At 43.2% G+C, this 20,144-nt stretch overlaps 1 protein-coding gene across 6 annotated transcripts in view; it reads right to left on the reverse strand.

Moving 5' to 3' along the window:
- The window catches only part of LOC138795943 (ubiquitin carboxyl-terminal hydrolase 15), a 74,563-nt gene that overhangs the window by 40,188 nt on the left and 14,231 nt on the right, over positions 1–20,144 (reverse strand). For 4 of the 6 annotated variants that reach the window (XR_011363692.1, XM_069975716.1, XM_069975707.1 and 1 more), the window contains exons 4-7: positions 13,221–13,347; positions 10,005–10,150; positions 9,426–9,484; positions 5,612–5,698 (exon numbers count right to left, since the gene is read on the reverse strand). Coding sequence is in view for 5 of the 6 variants with exons in the window: in XM_069975716.1 (XP_069831817.1) it covers positions 5,612–5,698; positions 9,426–9,484; positions 10,005–10,150; positions 13,221–13,347 (419 nt within the window). In the remaining variant the exon portion in view is untranslated. The remainder of the gene's footprint in view (positions 1–5,611; positions 5,699–9,425; positions 9,485–10,004; positions 10,151–13,220; positions 13,348–20,144) is intronic. The other 2 variants (XM_069975743.1, XM_069975725.1) reach the window with 1 other exon arrangement.

Genomic DNA, 20,144 nt, shown 5'->3' on the forward strand with positions numbered 1-20,144 from the left:
CAACTGCTATATATTTCTCTTTGTCGTCGAGAATTTAAATGGCCAATTTCTCCATTTCATTTCTAATATACAGTAATTGTAAATTACTTCATTTACCAAAAATTACTCCTTACCCCAAAAATTCATTTACCAAAAAGTACACCTTACTATTTGTTTCAATCCCCTGCAAACTGCTGTCCACTGAGGTTTTGGGGAAATTTCATCTCTAGCAGCAGAGAGTCCAAGACAGAACACAGAAAATATGGCAGGGTCTTAGCTTAGTGTTCTATGCACGAGAAGGTCTGAACTTCCTGCAGAGGGCCCATGCTATGCCAGAAAGGTAAATCTTAAATCTCACAGCTCATAAAGTTCTGGGCAACTGTCCCTTGTGTACACATAAATACTTGTGTTATTATCATGCACACAGTGCTGCCCCCTAAGAGTATTCCCCTGCTCACCACCCCCTTTAGTTATCAAGATTATCAGTAGTTCACTTCATAGACCAGGGCTGCTTTTTAATGTTCATACCCATACCGATCGTAAGAACGAGCGGGGAGAGGACCACGCTGCTGCTTTAAGTTTTAAAGAAGACCTCTGGTGGGCCACGTCAACACCTTGCTCTCACCCTCTGGTCTCCAGTTTTCTCCTGTGTCACAATGCGCAGGAAGTGCCCATTTAGCCAGTCAGTGACTGCAGTGTTGTCCTGTCACTGACAAGCTAAGCAGGCAAGTCTGTAAACGGTGACACAGTGCTGCAGGGGCAGAGGGATGGGTAAGTATGGCTGCTTTATTATGTTCCTTGTCTGCATAGTATTTTTTGTTCTCCTTTAATGGTGGTATTCATTTAGTGAAGTTAAAATTGATTAGGGATCCCTTAGTGACTTCCATTTTGTACATTTTGACAGAACCTTTTTTTTGTTATTTATTTTTAAAGTTCAGTCAAATAGATGTTTTAGTCAGGTATAGATTCTAAATCAGCATTTGCTACATTATTTAGCTGGGACATTCATCATTGCTACATATTTGTATACAAGCAAGGAAAGCAGCATAGCAGGTGAACTGTTTCAGGTAAATGACTGAAACATTAAAAAAAAAAAAAAAAAAAACTTAGATCCAATAGTCCTGCCAATCCCTTTAAAAGGGTACTCCAGCGACAATAAAATTCTTTCCAAATTATCTGGTGTAAGAAAGTTATAAAGATTTGTAGATTTGTAAATTACTTCTATTTTAAATAAATTAAAATAAATCCATGGATTAACAACTATGATTCAGAATCTAATGACTATAATATTATTACACATCATATATACACCTAGACCCCTTTAAAATTTTTGCATTGAGTTCACCATGACCATCTCCTTTTGGCAGACTGTACCATAATCTCATTGCTCCTTAGACACTCAAGGCCAGGAGAGTCAAACTTGCAGCCCTCCAACTGTTGCAAAACTACAACTCCCATCATGTCTGGATAGCTAAAGCTTTGGATTTTCAGGAATGATGAGAATTGTAGTTTTGCAACAGATGGAGGACCGTATGTTTAACACCAGTGCTCTAGGTTTATAGTTTGTCCCCTTCGTACAGACACAGTCCTGAGCATAAGTACATTATAGGAGAGATCTTTATACTGCAACCTGATATGACACCTTGTTTGGTATATAAGGGAAACAATGAATTGATGCAATCAGTTATTGAGGTTGTATTTTTTTTTTGTACTAGCCTTGTTTTTGGGATTTCTAGGCCTAGGGTAGCTTGCATATATGCATCATTTCCCATCTAGCACCCAATTATTTCTTGTGGTATATTTCTATGCAGCACATTAATCATCAAGCAAGTCCAGGAAACAACAATTATACTTTCCAGCATGTACTTACTTCCCGAAACTAGGATATGGTAGGAAGAATTATAAACTAGCTTGTCTCAGAAGCAGAAAAAGGCTCAATTGTTCTGCTCCTAGCACTCACTTTCTGTCATTCCATGTCTTGAAAGTAAAGCAAAGTCATTATAGAGAAGCAATGTGAAGAAGGGTTTGCTGTGTCCATTATAACCTATGAAGCGGGCAGGGGACAAGGAGGATGGATGAGTAGAAGGAGGAGAGAAACAGCCCTGCAGTTTGGAGACAGGTAAGATTGCAGGATGTTGTGCTGTGCTGACTCCTATACTGCAAACTGTATGGGCTGGTTCTCTCCTTACCTTGCTCACTCATCCCCTTGGCTCCTCCACCACCTCAGACTAAAATGGACACAGAAAACCTGTCTTCACTTTGCTTCTCTGCAACAGATAAGTAGTGAGGGAGGTGAAAAAACAGCCTTGTCAGTACAGAAAGAAGCTCTTTAGCCTAATAAAACCTATTACAGAGCTTCTAAAAATCTTGTACTATTGATTTCTGCAAAGTTGTCTGAAATAACAGTTACACTTATTTGGCATATTAAATAAAGAACAATAGAACAATAGACACACCATGCTTGTATATTTTTTTTTAAATAAATTTTATTTTTGGTTCAAAAATAATAACAATGAACTAGATGACAGGCCATCTTCCTTGTCCTACTGGAAAAAAATAATAGTGCTAACTTATCACAACGTTATCTAACAAACAGGTGCCCAGTTATGGGACATGTCTAATATATATGCCTCTTTGGCTGAAAACCTTTAATGGTATGTGATAGGTAAACATTTGTTAAAATGTTATATGTGTTGCTCATTAACAATGTAACTGCATAATCTATGCAACCTGGTGTAATTCAATAAATAAAGTCAATTATAAAGCATATGGATGCTATATATTTTAAAGCGACTCTGTACCCACAATCTGTTCCTCCCAAAGCACTTGTACCTTCAGATAGCTGCTTTTAATCCAAGATCTGTCCTGGGGTCCATTCAGCAGGTGATGCAGTTATTGTCCTAAAAAACAACTTTTAAAGTTGCAGCCCTGTGTCAAACGGCCGTGGCTTACAATATCTGTGCCCTAACTTTGCACCGCTCCTCCTTCCTTGCGTCCTTTTCTCCTGTCTGAACATTGCACAGGTGCCTTAACAATCCAGCCCATGTGCCGTGCTGACACAGGTGATGAATAGGAGACAATCTGCCTGAAGCATTCCTAAAGATGAGAAGGGCGAGGAGGAGAAATGGAGAGGGTGTGCCAGCCTAATGCTTACACAATCTAGGGCACGGCAGTTTGGCACAGGACTGCCAGTTTAAAAGTTGTTTTTTAGGACAATAACTGCATCACCTGCCGACCGGACCCCAGGACAGATCTTGGATTAAAAGCAGCTATCTGAAGGTACAAGCAGTTTGGGGGGGCGTCAGATTGTGGGTACAGAGTCACTTTAAAGACAGGTGAAACCATCTGAAACCTTGCCCAAGTTCACTGGTGAGGTCACCTAAGAGTACATTTCTTAATCAAGATATACTTTCCTGTTAATCACCAGCAATTACCTGACGAGGCTCGGATGAAGAAGACCTTGTAAACCAAGAATACCTGCAGATTATTTGGATGCATATTTTCACAAAATAATCATATCAAAAAGCAGTTTTTGCTCTGGCATATGCAGCCAGTCGATGTATTATACGGTTGCTCATTAAATTAAAGAGATAACACGTAAAGGGGCATTCCCATGTCGACATGTCTGGCATATCCTCAGCATACGCCATTTGATGGTTGCAAGTCACGAATCTACGGGAGTTACATAAAGTGCTTAAAGTGACACTGTTACCCCCTTTTAGCATTATGACTTCTCTACACGGGTGTGAAGGGTAAATTTTGCAGTTTTCATACCCTATTTTATATAATACATTATGGTGCTTGTTCCAGTAAAAATTGATCTTTTATCATCTGTGGATTGTGCTACCTGAGCGGGGCTTCGCAGATGCAGCGCCACTTAGCCCTGTCCACATCTCCACCATAACGTTACGCACTCTGTGACATCATTGTTGCATAGGCCCCACCCCTCAAGGGCCATTGGAATGGGCCGACCCAGAGGGGGTGGGGCCTTGACAGCTATGACGTTACAATGGGGCAGTGGCTAAGTGGCGTTTCATCCGCAGATGATAAAAGATCACTTTTTACTGGAATGAGCACCATGACCTACGATATAAAATAAGGTATGAACACTGCTAAATTTACCCATTACACTTGTGTAGAGAAGTCAGAATTCAAAAAGGGGTGACAGGGGTTATTATAACTTTTTAAAATCTAAATCATCAGAGGATGTGTATCGCAATACATGTATGTACAGTATGTATGCATACTGTAATTTTTTTTTCTTTTTATGCTTTAAACCAAAGTAATACTTACTTGTATGTTTTAAAGTAAAAAAAGTGTTAAAAAAAAGTTTTTAAAACTATAAAAAACAAACCCTTATAAACCCCCATCCCCCAATAAAAGTTTAAAGAAGCAGTTCTCAAAAAAACGTTATTGCCCCCCCACCCTCGCTAGGTGCTGGTGCGTATACTCACCCCAGGTGATTGATGTCCCGCAGTGCGGCTCTGTTCCGGTCCCGCAGCGCCTTTCAATGCATTTTCTATCGAAGTGCGTGACTTCCGGCGTTCAATCAAGGAGACAGAAGAGGAGTCACAGTAGAGGCTGAGGTGAGTGCGCACCGGATTTGAACGGCATCGGGGGACTGGAACAGAGCCGCGCCACAGAACACTGATCAACTGCGGTGAGTATACGCACCAGCGCCTAGCGGGTGGGGGGCAATAAAATTTTTTGTGAACTGCTTCTTTAATATACCTCCTTGCCCATTATAAAAATATTTATAAAAAATAACTAAAATAAACATATTATATATAGTAGTGTATGCAATTGTCCGATCTATTAAAACATAACATTATTGTTCTCACACAGTGAACAGTGTAAACGGAAAAAAAAAAAACACACCAGGATTGTTTATTTTTTATAAATTATGTCAGAATTTTTTTTCATAAAAAGCGATCAAAATTTTAAGTTACACCAAATTTTAATAAGAACTAGAGATCATGGCGCAAAAAAATGACACCCGACCAGCCCTGTAGGTGGAGAAAAGAATAGCGCTATGGCAGGGAAAAACATTGCATTAAATTGACCCGGACATCCATGCATCAAAAGGCTCTGTCTTGAAGGGGTTAATAAAAGGTAAAACTTCACTACAGTAAATTATTATTAGCCATTAGGTGATAAAGCCACTTTATATAGCAGATGTTAAACTTAAAGGAGTATTCTAGCCAGGACCCGCTCAAGCCACTTCAGCAGGCTGAACAGACTGGCGACGTCACGTCTCAAAACCAGAGTGGCCACAGAACAGGGGACTGGAGCAGCAGACGGCAGCGCTGGAGCCAGAAAGGTAAGTGGATGTGATTGTTTCCACCCAGCCTCCTCCGCGGGCATTGCCAAGAAACAGTGTTCCAGCTAGAATACCCATTTAAGATGCAATCATGCAGATACACTTAGAATGCCAATCATCCAGGGCCTAGAAAATATGGAAGTCTTGGATGGCATTGCAAAAAGCCTCGGAGAATATGACATTTAATAAAGAAAAAAGAAGTTTCAGTAAAGCGAGTATTGGAAAAGTCATAATTTATTGAGAAGGCAAAGCTCAAACCAATTCAATTAGGGATGCCGGGTTAAAACACGTACTTCATGGCACAGTGCTTACTTTCTGTTGTTGAAGCTGCTATAATTATTTGACTGAGATGGAGGACAAATCTTTGGTAATGCTGAAAAATGTGGTGCACCTGGCGACCTTCAAAACACGAAGACAGGTAAATTATGACAGAATTAAGAATAATAATTGTGAGTCACACAAACCCCTTAATGACTGTATCTTGTCCGGAAAAAAGTTGCCCGTTTTTCTCTATAAAAAAGTGTCTTGTTAGTAATGGACTTTCTATAAATATTATAAAAAAGTATTGTTATATTATAAAACATATAATTATACACCTAAATAATTCCTTTTGTGTGGTCAAACAGTATACTCCATGACCACGCTTCTGTGTAGTGCATCAGCTTAAGTATTGTAAACATGCAATGATCAAATGACTCTCAGCATTCACTTACCAACAGTCATACTGCGTAGAGCAACTATTGGGTCAATGCATAGGTTATACATATTCTCAGTAAATAGGATAAAAGATGTCTCTGTATCTAGTAAGAAAGGCATTTAGGGACCAGGACACTGTCCCTTCCAAGCCTGGAAATACAGAACAGCACAATCAGTATAAGGCTAGATTCACACACACCGGATCCGCAGCGGACTTCACACTGAGAATTCCCAGCTAAATCCGCTGTGGATCCCTTGCTTGTCATTTTCAATGAGCTTACATACTCCCCACTGCAAGTATGTAAGCGAGAGCCCCCTTATAGTGTACCTGTTGTTATAACTTTCAAAATCTAAATCAACAATAGATGTAATATAAAGCAAGTTTGCAATTTACATTCATTACTTTTTTTATTTATTATGATGATGGAAAACACAACACTTCCTGTTTTCTGACTCTCTTTTCTCAAAGAGTCAGAAAACAGGAAGTGCTGTGTATCTCAGGCCATCTGAGCACTCACAGAGAAGGGAGTCATGTGACTGACGGACACATTGAGCTGTGACTCTCTGTACTGGCCGGAATTCCTGTGTTTAGTCTGTTTTTGCAACCAGCACAAGTCAGAAAATCTGCCTTCAGGAGACTGGACCTGGATTTCTGGTAAGTTCAGCTTTGTTTTACAGCATGATAACAACAACAAAAATAATAATGAATGTAAATTGCAAACTTGCTTTATTTCACATCTACTGTTTATTTAGATTTTGAAAGTTATAACAACAGGTACACTTTAACCCCCTGCTGACCGGAGCATAGAATACCTGCTCGAAGCTCTGGCTTGCTTCGGGGGTTCCTGGCTGGACATCCCGCTTAGCCAATCAGTGCACTGCCCAGCCGCACCCACTGACTGGCTGAGCAGCACGTGCAGACGCTGGGAGCCCCCTGAAGCAAGCTGGAGCACAGAGCAGGTAATGTATGCTCCGGCCGGCGGGGGCTGTCACTTACATACTCGTATGTATGCAGTATGTAAGTTCATTGAAAATGACAGGCAAGGGATCTGCAGCAGATTTCAATGCAAATTCTAAGTGTGAAATCCGTTGCAGATCTGGTGTGTGTGAATCTAGCCTTGGGGTAGACTCACACAGGACGGGTTCGCAGCAGATTCCAAACTGTAATTTTCAATGAGATTACGTACTCGCAGCAAAATGGTCATCCTGCTGCGAGTATGTCCACTGATTGGCTAAGCGGGACCTACGGGAGCTGCAAGCCTCAGATGTGGGTGGAGCTCGGACCAGGTAAAGTATGCTCTGGGCGGCGATGGGTTAAGGGGGCCGGCATTTACATACTCACAGCTGAATTGTCATCGTAATCTCATTAAAAATGACAGTTTGGGATCCGCAGCGGATTTAGCTACAGATCTGTCCCGTGTGACTCTAACCTTTAATGGGTTATCTGGCATTAGAAAAAATTTTATATTATGCTGCCCTGTTGAGAAACATAATAAACAGGTCATGCTTACCTCTCCTCGCTCCCCTGGTGTCCTGTTGCGGTCTCTTGCGGTTCTTAGACCAAGTGGAGGGGCTGATGTCCCGTCTTAGTCACTGTCAATGTCACCACAGAGACCAGTTTGTCTCAGAAGTGGTGGGGCAGCAGTCAGTGGGAGACACCAGAGATGTTGCAAAAGGAGACCAGAGGAGTGCAGGGAGGTAAGCATAACATGGCAGGGCAGCAGTACCAACATTTTTTCTAACGCCAGATAACCCCTTTAACATACAGTGTCCTAAAAACTGGCTATAAGGTAGTCATATGGTATATATATAGGGTCACAATGTATTAAAGCAAATAGTATTAAACAGATAACCTTTATCTAATCCTTGCAAAAAAAAAATAAAACCGCCATCAATAGAAAAGTACAAAAACTAATGCCTTGATGGAGAGGCACACAACACTGAATTTACTGCAAAATGCATACCATTCATGGGGAGTCATAAAATAAATTAACAATTCATCACTACACAAAACCGGTCTATGGTTAGCTTAAAGTGCCAAGTGCTGAATCAAAGAATATCCAAAAAAAGCTGCACAACCCCCAAACATACCGGTAATTATGCTCCCCAGAACAGAACTGCCCCTCCACCTCACACTCCAACCCGATTTTGTTATCTTTCTCAAGTAGAAAGACACACAAATAATAATAATAATAATAATAATAATAATAATAATAATAATAATAATAATCATGGGTGTACTTGTAATGTGTAAGAAGGGCACAGATTCTTTATTTAATGTTTTGCCACAGATGTTTCCTGACTGATCTCATGATCTGGGTATTCTGCTGTCACTAATCCAACTGAAAAGAAAAGCAGGCATTGAGATTCCGCAGCAAAAAAACAGGTTTCTATTGAAACTAAAATTCTTGGAGACCAGATTTGGACAGAGGCTTTATTTAGGGCTTAGATTTTATTCACACCCTTTTTTTCCTTTAAGAATAAGAGTGTGTGCACAAAGAGCAATTTTCCACTAAATTCTGTAGAATCCAAGAAGAAAAATGAAACTTTTTTGGGGCATGTTTTACATTACAAGAAACAGTGTCACAAAGCCTTAGGGCCCTATTCCACCGGACGATTATCGTTAAAATTATCGTTAAATCGTTCGAATCTAAACGATAATGGTTCGTTTGAATAGCAGGTAACGACTAACGACCGAACGAGAAATTGTTGATCGTTTAATAAGACCTGGACCTATTTTTATCGTTGCTCGTTCGCAAATCGTTCGCACTGAATAAGAAGTTGTTCGCAGTAGTGACGAACGCAATAGCGATGACAAGACGACCGCAAGAAGGATCATAAGTAACGATTATCTTTCTATGTAAATGGGCGAACGATTTCAGGTCTTTCGTAAAAGCAGTCATTTGGATTGTTTATCGTTAACAATTATGCGAACGATAATCGTCCGGTGGAATAGGGCCCTTACTTTTAACTAATGACAGATTTATTTGCTGTTCTCCCTCAAGGCATTCTGAGGCAATTCGTATTTCTGTTAATGTCTCTCACTTATTAGATTTGGTCCGTTCCATTTACATATAACAGTACACCAAGAAGAAAGACATGGAAATGTTATCACCAAACCTTTAAATACTATTCAAAGCCATGCACAGTAGTTCAAGTGTGATATAAAGATGAAAAGCATAAAGAGGTAAGAATAAAGCGGCAGTAGTAAAACATTCCTGTACAAAGACACATACAGTATAAAGGTTCTTCCCTTCGGTACTTTAGATTTTTTACATTACTTTTTTTATTTTTTACATTACTTTCATTTTTTTACATTTTTTATATTTACATTTGTCAGTATTCAATACCATGTAACTAAATATACAAAAAAACCTTTAGGTCTGCATGTATAAGCATACATTAGATGAAAATATAAATAAAAACTTACTTCGGCATTGAACCTCTTGGCCACTGTCCATCCGGGTTTCTTTGCTCTATTACCAGCATCTGTGCAAAAAAAAAAAAAAAAAACTAATGAAAAGTTTCATAAATTTGAAAAACTAGTTGTAAACTGTTACTGAAGAGGAAATGAAAAGAAAGCCACCCATATACATTGAAAGCTTGAGATTGCCAGAATGGAAATAACATTTGACATGTCACCAGGCATGTCAAAAGTTATTGATCACAGTGGGTCTCATGGCCGAGACACACTGTGATCAGAAGAGATAGCTGGGGAGAGAGCACAGTGACCACAGCATCCACTCCCCAGCTGCTTGCCAACTCAGACAATGTAGCCTCATAGACTTACATTGTTGGAATTAGCTGATCAGGAGATCAGCTGGGGAGTGCACGGCGCTGCTGCCACACTTTTTCCCCACCTATATTTCCTGATCGCAGCAGGTCTTGCCAGCCTGATGACATGTCAAAAGTGATTTTTAATGAGTGTGACTCTTTAATGCAGGGGCACACTTTCAACCAGCTCCTCTAGTTAATGTATCAGGGTGGTGTTTTCAGGTCTGTACTTTACCTGTCCTTGGTACAAGCCAGCATCCTGTATAGTGCTTTCAGGTTTATTTAGAGGTTCAAATGTATTGCTCATATATTTGTTCCACAGTCTGGTCTCTTTTTCATCTGGAATATTGAAGATTTTTCTCATCTCCTTCTCAATCATGTCTAAATGGAGAAACAAAGATATTAGCTCTAAAACACTATCCATGATAGAAGAAAAAGTAGTGTTATGAACAAACATTCTTAAAGTGTCACTGTCGTGAAATTTTTTTTTTGCAGAAATCAATAGTCCAGGCAATTTTAAGAAACTTTGTAATTGGGTTTATTATCCGAAAAATGCATTTTTATAATGAAAAAGCAGTTTGAAGCTCTCCCCCCTGTCTTCATTGTTCTCCTATGGAGAGAGCTAAAGAAAAGACCAAAACAGGACAACAAAGAGTTAATCTACAAATCCCTCGGGATATCTCCTGTGACAGTCACCAGTGACCTGTCTGAGCTCGGATTACAGCTGTCACCCAGCTCCGTGCCTGTAATCCTCTGTTATCTGCTTTCTGCTGCCGGCTAACTCCCTCCTTCCTCCTCCCCCCTCCCCTCTCCCTAGAGCAGACAGGGTACGACTCCTGCAACAAGTCACAATTTTCAGATTTTTCAGAGTGGATGAAAAAGAGGAAGGAGGGGGGGACCTGGGAAAAGGCTTTTTACATGCAGATAATGGCAGATTTGGCTAATAAACCCAATTACAAAGTTTCTTAAAATCGCCTGGACTATTGATTTCTGCAAAAAAAAAAAAAAAAATACGACAGTGACTCTTTAAAGGGTTATACCTATCTAAACTAATATAGTTATACTTGTTGGACTCGCCAAGTTAAATATTTTTCCAGAATTCATTCATTTAGCAAACTTTCCCCCTTCTGATATGTCTGCTCTTTCCCTCCTATTGATGACCTGCTCACAGGTTACCAATCACTGCTCTGCTCTAAAAACATTACGGTTTATACATAGCTACCGTATACATATTTATATATTATACAGTATATAGACATCTCTATAAATCTACAATATATCTATATATAAATATCAGTCTGACCTCTGCTTTTAGAGCAGAGTGGTGGTCAGTGGTGGGCATTTGAGAAGGAGGGAGGCAAGTTTGCTAAATAAAATATTTTTACAAATACATTAACTTGACAAGCTCTACAAGTTTAACTAAGTTAGCTGAGATAGAAATACCGCTTTTAGGGCATTATGGTCATTTGCAGTAATCTTTGACATGGCAGTGTGCCTCTCTCCCTTGCTTTCCATCAAATCCAACAGGATCTTCAGTTTGTATCTCAGGATTGCAATGATCTGATGACAAGTTATTACAAATGACAGTAATGCTTTATGTATCAATGTTAAAGGGAACCAATCAGCATGATTGTGCTCACATGGCTCCCGGCTGCACCTTATAGATCTTTATGGCAGCTCTACTACCATATGAGCAATGTGTTCATCAGTGGCCGCTCTGCCAGTCAATCATTCCCATGGAGCATGCTGACAGACAGAGCTGTGCCTAGTCACGGGCAGCTCTCCACCCACATGACTAGTTGCCGTCCCTCTCCAGGCCTCAGGCGCCACAATAAAACATGTTTTTTCCCCCATGTAAGAAAAACCCGGCAGATGACGCTGGCATGGTAGGAAAGCAGCTGGGAGCCACATCAGCACAATCGTGCGGATTGATGCACTTGTGTAGGTTGTTCAGGCTTTGGAAAGTACTTCTCTGATCCATGGTCGAAACACTTGAACAGTGTTCTCTATCTTACATGCAAATATGAGCACAACTGAAATCTGTAGATGACTTTTATCTCTAGGTTATGAATCACATGATTATAGATAGAAAATGACATATTCCAAATTGGGACTCAACCACATTGTATAATGCCAGATGTATGCTTAATAAAGTTTACCCATCCGTACTTGATAAGTGCACCCAACAGTGACAACTCAACCTTAGGGTATGTGCACACTGAGTAATTTTGACAGAAAGTCCTTTGCGGAATTCTCAGCTCGCATCCGCTAGTGGACTGCGGCGGTCGCACGCGTCTCTGCCCGTGTCATAGACTCCATTCTATGCACGAGTGAATTCCGCCCTCCGTCCAAACTCGATCATTCTTTGGACGGATAAAAGAATCCGCCCGTGCATAGAAAGGAGTCTATGACACGGGCGGAGATGCGCGCGACCGCCGCAGTCCGCGAGCGGGCGCGAGCTGAAAATTCTCCGACGGATTTTCTTCTAAAATTACTGAGTGTGCACATACCCTTAAAGCAAATATACCATCAGTACATTCGCTTTAAGTTTTGCACATGAATAGAACAGTGCCGGCGTGGGGAAGCCAGTGTTGCGGTCGTTTTTTGAACGCCAGCCCGATTCCCACGCAAGGGGCCAGTCTATTACGAAGCACTGGCCCAGGCTGAAGCACTGGAGGCTGCCCACCCCCTGTAGGAGGAAACCTCAACCCATCTATAATGCGGCTCCATTGATTCTAGTAACATTTTAGCCTACGGTACTTAAAGTGTCACTGTCGTTAAATTTTTTTTTTTTTTTTTTTTTTGCAGAAATCAATAGTCCAGGCGATTTTAAGAAACTTTGTAATTGGATTTATCAGCCAAATATTCCATTATCTGCATGTAAAAAGTATTTTCCCAGGTCCCCCCCTCCTCTCCTTTCTGCTGTCCACTCCTCAGAATCAGGAAATTTCGACTGTTTTTTCATCAGTCGGATCTGTCTGGTCTATGAAGAGAGGAGGGGGGAGGGGGAAGGAGGGTGATTAGCAGGCAGCTGAGAGCCGAGAACAAAGAATAACACAGCAGGGAGCTATTCAGAGCCCTATTTAGAGTTCAGAGAGGTCAGTGGTGACTGCAGAAGATAGAGCCTGTGATGTGAATGTAAATTAACTCTTTGTTGTCCTATTTTGCTGCCTTTACCTTCTCTCTCCATAGGAAAACCATGAAGACAGGGGGGAGAGCTTCAAACTGCTTTCTCATGATAAAAATTCATTTTTCGGCTAATAAACCCAATTACAAAGTTTCTTAAAATCGCCTGTACTATTGATTTCTGCAATAAAAATATTAACGACAGTGACACTTTAAAAACAAACCAGAGATATCTAGTTAATAATTAGGGGAGTGGGATAGAATTTAATTTACAAAAATCCAACACTTGTACCATCAGAAACAACAAGGAAATAAAAGGCCATACCTATAGTATCAGCTTTACTAAATCTTCTTGTTACCACATTGTTCATATTGCCATTCTCGCACAGTTTTAATTCCGTTAAGTAAACTTCGACTTTGCAGTGCTTTACAAACATACCCTGTTCAACAACCTGGAAATGTAAATCCACAGCCATGTCAGCATAGGGATTGAGAAACAGTGATGTAGCAACTACATGACAATATGTACTAAACAGGAAATCTATTTTTCAATAGAAATATGGTCTTAAGTTACAATATTTTCAGTTGTCCTGGAATGATTTAAAGGATAAGTCCGGCGGGGACTAAAAAACTATGGGCAGGGAGTGGGGGGAAAATAAAAAAACACACTTAACGTTCCCAAAGTGTGCCCCCAAGAGCGGAATGTGGCTCAGTGGGGGCATCGGAACAGGGGCCTATAAGTCATTTTTATTTTACACCCATCCCCCTGATTTTCTGGTTCCCGTCCGCACTTCTCCTTTAACTTGAGGGACCATACTACTGTATCATCACTTATGTTCTAGTGCAGAAAGTATATGTATGTTATGTACAGAATATTTAAAGTGTCTGACAGACATGAGAGGCTCAGACGTAGATGATTAATGGGAGTTACAGAAACCTGGAAGGACTCCTTAGGCTATATTCACACCTGCTTCTTGACTCCCTATACTCAGGTTTTTTTTATTTTTTATTTATTTATTTAAGCTTATAAATTTAAAAGAGAAACAACTTCAAGATTAGATTCTTAGCCTCATTTCTTATATATCATATGTAATATATACTGGGCATCCAAGGCAACAAGCTTCCACTCCAGGAAAGAACACTGAGTGAAAATGACAAACGGGGGCATTGTCACCCTGGCGGCAATACAAAAACAAAAAACAGTAGTACCTCCAGTACTGCCAGTTCAAAGCCCCTGCAGACACAAGCTATATGCAAAAGAAAGACCCGCAAAAAGAACAAATAAAACCATAATAAAAGACTATTACCATTAACATAACTGGACTGTCTCTCTGAACAGAAGTGGCTAAAAGGATTAGTACACTCTCAATATATCTCCTTACAAGTGGTGACGTCTGCCCTTAGTGTGTAGTCCCATCTATCGTGCACCACACCGGTTTATTTACAGCAGGTTAGAGTCTTCTAATTCCCTTTACACCAATACAATCACATTTTATTAATGTCCAAATATGTCTAAAAGGAAGTATAAACCAACTCTGCAACAGCTTGAGCTCAGGATGCATGGAAGTGTAGGAGAGACACATAGCAGAAGGGAGAAATCTAGCGCCCAAAAATGTAAAATGATACAAACTCTTACATATGATGGTGGAACCCGCATCTGTCAGACATTTATGGCATATCATTATGTAAATATGGGAGCTGGGAATACCCATTTATCATGAAGTAATGTCCAGCTACATACATATACCATAGCTCTTTGCTGAGGAGAAGGCACTGAGACTCCGACCAACCAAAACTTTTGACATTGCTGTATGAAGTTTTTTTTTAAAGTGACAGTGACACTTTAATCAGTTAGCCATCTCAGCACTGTTTATCTTATGTAAGACTCCCGATGCAGCTGAAATATAAAATTCAGTGACAAGACGACTAACAAATCACCAACTACAGCTAAACTCTTTGCTTTTTTGGCAGCGGCTTCAGCAAGTAAACCAACAACACTGATTTAGGCTTATTTTTGATATAAAATGTATTTTCATTAGAGATGAGCGAACCGGGTTCGGGTTGAGTCGATCCGAACCTGAACATTCGGTATTTGATTAGCTGGGGCTGCTGAACTTGGATAAAGCTCTAAGGTTGTCTGGAAAACATGGATACAGCCAATGACTATATCCATGATTTCCACATAGCCTTAGGGCTTTATCCAACTTCAGCAGCCACCGCTAATCAAATGCCGAAAGTTCGGGTTCGGATCGACTCGAGCATGCTCCAGGTTCGCTCATCTCTAATTTTCATATAATATAAAATGCCAGAGGACAACTCAGACAGTGTTAGGCTATAAGCACACACATTATTTTGGAATGTAAAACACCTCCAGAATAGGTCCCAATAATGGCCCCAAAACCAGACTTTTCATTGTATTGAACTCAATAGTAAAATGTCCCTGTCATAATAATTATATGGCTATTGCTACAGATCTATCTTTAAAGGGACAGTGTCACATTTTTGAAAAATTTTTTAATAAAAGGTAATAAGAAAAAATAGGTGTTTTGCATTTTTTTTATTTTTTTTTGCATAGGGCTTGAGTGTCTTTTAATCAAATGAATGTATGCACAGGGGGCTGCCATTTTAATAGTGTCTTTGTGTGACGTCATTTCACGACACACACACAGACACTATACGGCACCTCCATAACATTAGAGTGAACCGACGGAGTCCGTCTGGTTCACTTAAACTGGAGGCTCCGTCGCTGTGTACTGCGCATGTGCATAGACATGTGCAGTACACAGCTGAATTAACTGGGGCGGAGTGGCGGCGCCATTTTTTTGAAGTCCCTGCCCAGCAAGAGGAACGAGGACAGGGGAGGAGAGAAACCGCACAGAGAGTAGACAGGAGAGCTCTGTGCAGCTCTCTCCCCTCCCCAGCCTCCCCAAACAGTGTCGGACTGGCCCGCGGACCGCTCCCACTAACCTTCCAGCAGACCAGCCAGGGGTGGGCTGGATAGGACGGTCCCCCCCCAGTACAGTTACGGGGATGCGGTGAGCTTTCGGCACGGACAGGCTGTAATACACCGGCCCGGAAGCTCACAGCTGCTGCCCCTCAGTGCCCGGACTTCTCTCCTGCTCGGCGACCACGTGAAATCGCGACGCTGCAGAGCAGGAGAGAAGTCCGGTAACCGAGGGCCAGCAGCTGTGAGCTTCCGGGCCGGTGTATTACAGCCTGTCCGTGCCGAAAGCTCACCGCATCCACTGTACTGCGGGGAACCAGCCTGCCTCTACTGCGCCTCCTCCCTGTGCCCCACGTAAGCTTCTCCCCTGTCACTCCAGCCTCCCTTCACATCAGCTCCCTCCTGGCACCCCAGCCTCTCTCCCCCCCCTGTCACCCCAGCCTCTCTCCCCCCCCTGGCACCCTAGCCTCTCCCCCCCCCCTGGCACCCCAGCCTCTCTCCCCCCCCTGGCACCCCAGCCTGTCACCCCCCCCTGGCACCCCAGCCTGTCACCCCAGCCTCTCTCCCCCCCCTGGCACCCCAGCCTGTCACCCCAGCCTCTCCCCCCCCCCCTGTCACCCCAGCCTCTCTCCCCCCCTGTCACCCCAGCCTCTCTCCCCCTGTCACCCCAGCCTCTCTCCCCCCCCCCCTGGCACCCCAGCCTCTCCCCCCCCCCCCTGTCACCCCAGCCTCTCTCCCCCCCTGTCACCCCAGCCTCTCTCCCCCCCCTGTCACCCCAGCCTCTCTCCCCCCCCCCTGGCACCCCAGCCTCTCTCCCCCCCCGGCACCCAGCCTCTCTCCCCCCCCTGTCACCCCAGCCTCTCTCCCCCCCCTGGCACCCCAGCCTCTCTCCCCCCCCCTGGCACCCCAGCCTCTCTCCCCCCCCTGGCACCCCAGCCTCTCTCCCCCCCTGTCACCCCAGCCTCTCTCCCCCCCCTGGCACCCTAGCCTCTCTCCCCCCCCTGGCACCCCAGCCTGTCACCCCCCCCTGGCACCCCAGCCTGTCACCCCCCCCCCCCTGGCACCCCAGCCTGTCACCCCTGCCTCTCTCCCCCCCCTGGCACCCCAGCCTGTCACCCCAGCCTCTCCCCCCCCCCTGTCACCCCAGCCTCTCTCCCCCCCTGTCACCCCAGCCTCTCTCCCCCCCCCCTGGCACCCCAGCCTCTCTCCCCCCCCCTGGCACCCCAGCCTCTCTCCCCCCCTGTCACCCCAGCCTCTCTCCCCCCCCCCCTGTCACCCCAGCCTCTCCCCCCCCCCTGGCACCCCAGCCTCTCTCCCCCCCTGTCACCCCAGCCTCTCTCCCCCCCCTGGCACCCCAGCCTGTCACCCCAGCCTCTCTCCCCCCCCTGTCACCCCAGCCTCTCTCCCCCCCCTGTCACCCCAGCCTCTCTCCCCCCCCCTGTCACCCCAGCCTCTCTCCCCCCCTGTCACCCCAGCCTCTCTCCCCCCCCCTGTCACCCCAGCCTCTCTCCCCCCCCTGGCACCCCAGCCTCTCTCCCCCCCTGTCACCCCAGCCTCTCTCCCCCCCCTGGCACCCCAGCCTGTCACCCCAGCCTCTCTCCCCCCCCTGTCACCCCAGCCTCTCTCCCCCCCCTGTCACCCCAGCCTCTCTCCCCCCCCCCCCTGTCACCCCAGCCTCTCTCCCCCCCCTGTCACCCCAGCCTCTCTCCCCCCCCTGTCACCCCAGCCTCTCTCCCCCCCCTGTCACCCCAGCCTCTCTCCCCCCCCCTGTCACCCCAGCCTCTCTCCCCCCCCCTGTCACCCCAGCCTCTCTCCCCCCCCTGTCACCCCAGCCTCTCTCCCCCCCCTGTCACCCCAGCCTCTCTCCCCCCCCTGTCACCCCAGCCTGTCACCCCAGCCTCTCTCCCCCCCTGTCACCCCAGCCTCTCTCCCCCCCCTGTCACCCCAGCCTGTCACCCCAGCCTCTCTCCCCCCCTGTCACCCCAGCCTCTCTCCCCCCTGTCACCCCAGCCTCTCTCCCCCCTGTCACCCCAGCCTCTCTCCCCCCTGTCACCCCAGCCTCTACCCCCCTGTCACTCCAGCCTCTCCCCCCTGTCACAGCAATAGCCTGTACTCTCCTCTGTGTGTGTGTGTGTGTGTATATATATATATATATATATATATATATATATATATATATATACACATATACACAGAGGAGAGTACAGGCTATTGCTCTCTGGTGTCAGCAGTGTCACACGTTACACAGAGGTGTGTGTGTGTGTATATATATAATATATATATATATATATATATATATATATATATATATATATATACATACATACACACACACACACACACACACACACACACACACACATACATACAGGAAAGTACAGGCTATTGCTCTCTGGTGTCAGCAGTGTCACACGTTATATGGGTAGAGGAGGTGTGTATGTGTGTGTGTATGTGTATATATATATATATATATATATATATATATATATATATATACACTTTCCTGTATGTGTGTGTGTGTGTATATATATATACCTCTGTGTAACGTGTGACACTGCTGACACCAGGGAGCAATAGGTTGTACTTTCCTGTATGTGTGTGTGTATACACATACACACACAGGAAAGTACAGGCTATTGCTCTCTGGTGTCAGCAGTGTCACACGTTACATGGGTAGAGGAGGTGTGTATATATATATATATATATATATATATATATATATATATATATACATATACACACACACACACCACCTCTACCCATGTAGCGTCTGCTGACACCGGAGAGCAATAGCCTGTACTTTCCTGTATGTGTGTGTGTGTGTGTGTATATATATACACAGAGGTGTGTGTATATATATTCATGTGTAGAGGAGGTGTGTATGTGTGTGTGTGTATATATATATATATATATATATATATATATATATATATATACACACACACACACACATACACACCTCCTCTACCCATGTAACTTGTGACATTGCTGACACCAGAGAGCAATAGCCTGTACTTTCCTGTATGTGTGTGTGTGTGTATATATACACAGAGGTGTGTGTATATATGTATATATATATATATATATATATATATATATATATATATATATATATACATACACACACGAAAGTACAGGCTATTGCTCTCTGGTGTCAGCAGTGTCACACGTTACATGGGTAGAGGAGGTGTGTGTGTGTGTGTGTATATATATATATATATATATATATATATATATATATATATATACACACACAGTGGTGCCTTGGATTACGAGCATAATTCGTTCCGGGACCGTGCTTGTAATCCAAATCCGCTCTTAAACCAAAGCAAAATTTCCCATAAGAAATCATAGAAATGCAGTCAATTGGTTCCACACCCCAAAAATAATGATTTATTATTCTGAATAACAGGTAAATCTAATGAAACAAACATTCAGAAACATCAGAATCTGTGATATTATAAGTTACTGTACAGTAATGGAGAGGATGGAAAACACAAGGGCTGACAGAGACTGCAGGGAGCAGGAAGGAATGAGCAGGGCACATGTGGGCACATACATGCAGCGCTCTCTGTCCGGGGAGAGAGGGGTTACAGCTATGGAGAGATTACCTCCACCGTCCTGTCCTCTGATGTAAGCTCCAGCCTGGAGTGGATCAGCTATGATTTGGAAGGTGAGGGAGACTTCCTGGGTTGGAGTACAGTGCTGTAGACCCCGCTATGCAGACCATGCCCCTCCCCCACTCGCGCTCCCACCCAGTCCAGGGAGCTCTTAAACCAAAGCAATGCTCTTAAACCAAGTCACAATTTTTAAAAACTGTGAGCTCTTAAACCAAAACGCTCTTAGACCAAGTTACTATTAAACCAAGGTAACACTGTATATGTATGTATATATATATATATATATATATATATATATATATACACACATATATATATATACACACATATACACACATATATATATATATACACATATATACACACACACACATACACATCTCCTCTACCCATGTGTATATATATATATATATATATATATATACACACACTCCTCTGTGTATATATATACACACACACACACATACATACAGGAAAGTACAGGCTATTGCTCTCTGGTGTCAGCAGTGTCACACGTTACACAGAGGTGTGTGTGTGTATATATATATATATATATATATATATATATATATATATACACACATACAGGAAAGTATATGTATATATTATATATATATATATATATATATATATATATATATATATATATATATACACACACACACACACACACACACACCTCCTC

Source organism: Dendropsophus ebraccatus, chromosome 1 (genome assembly GCF_027789765.1).
Source record: "Dendropsophus ebraccatus isolate aDenEbr1 chromosome 1, aDenEbr1.pat, whole genome shotgun sequence".
Lineage (NCBI taxonomy): Eukaryota > Metazoa > Chordata > Amphibia > Anura > Hylidae > Dendropsophus > Dendropsophus ebraccatus.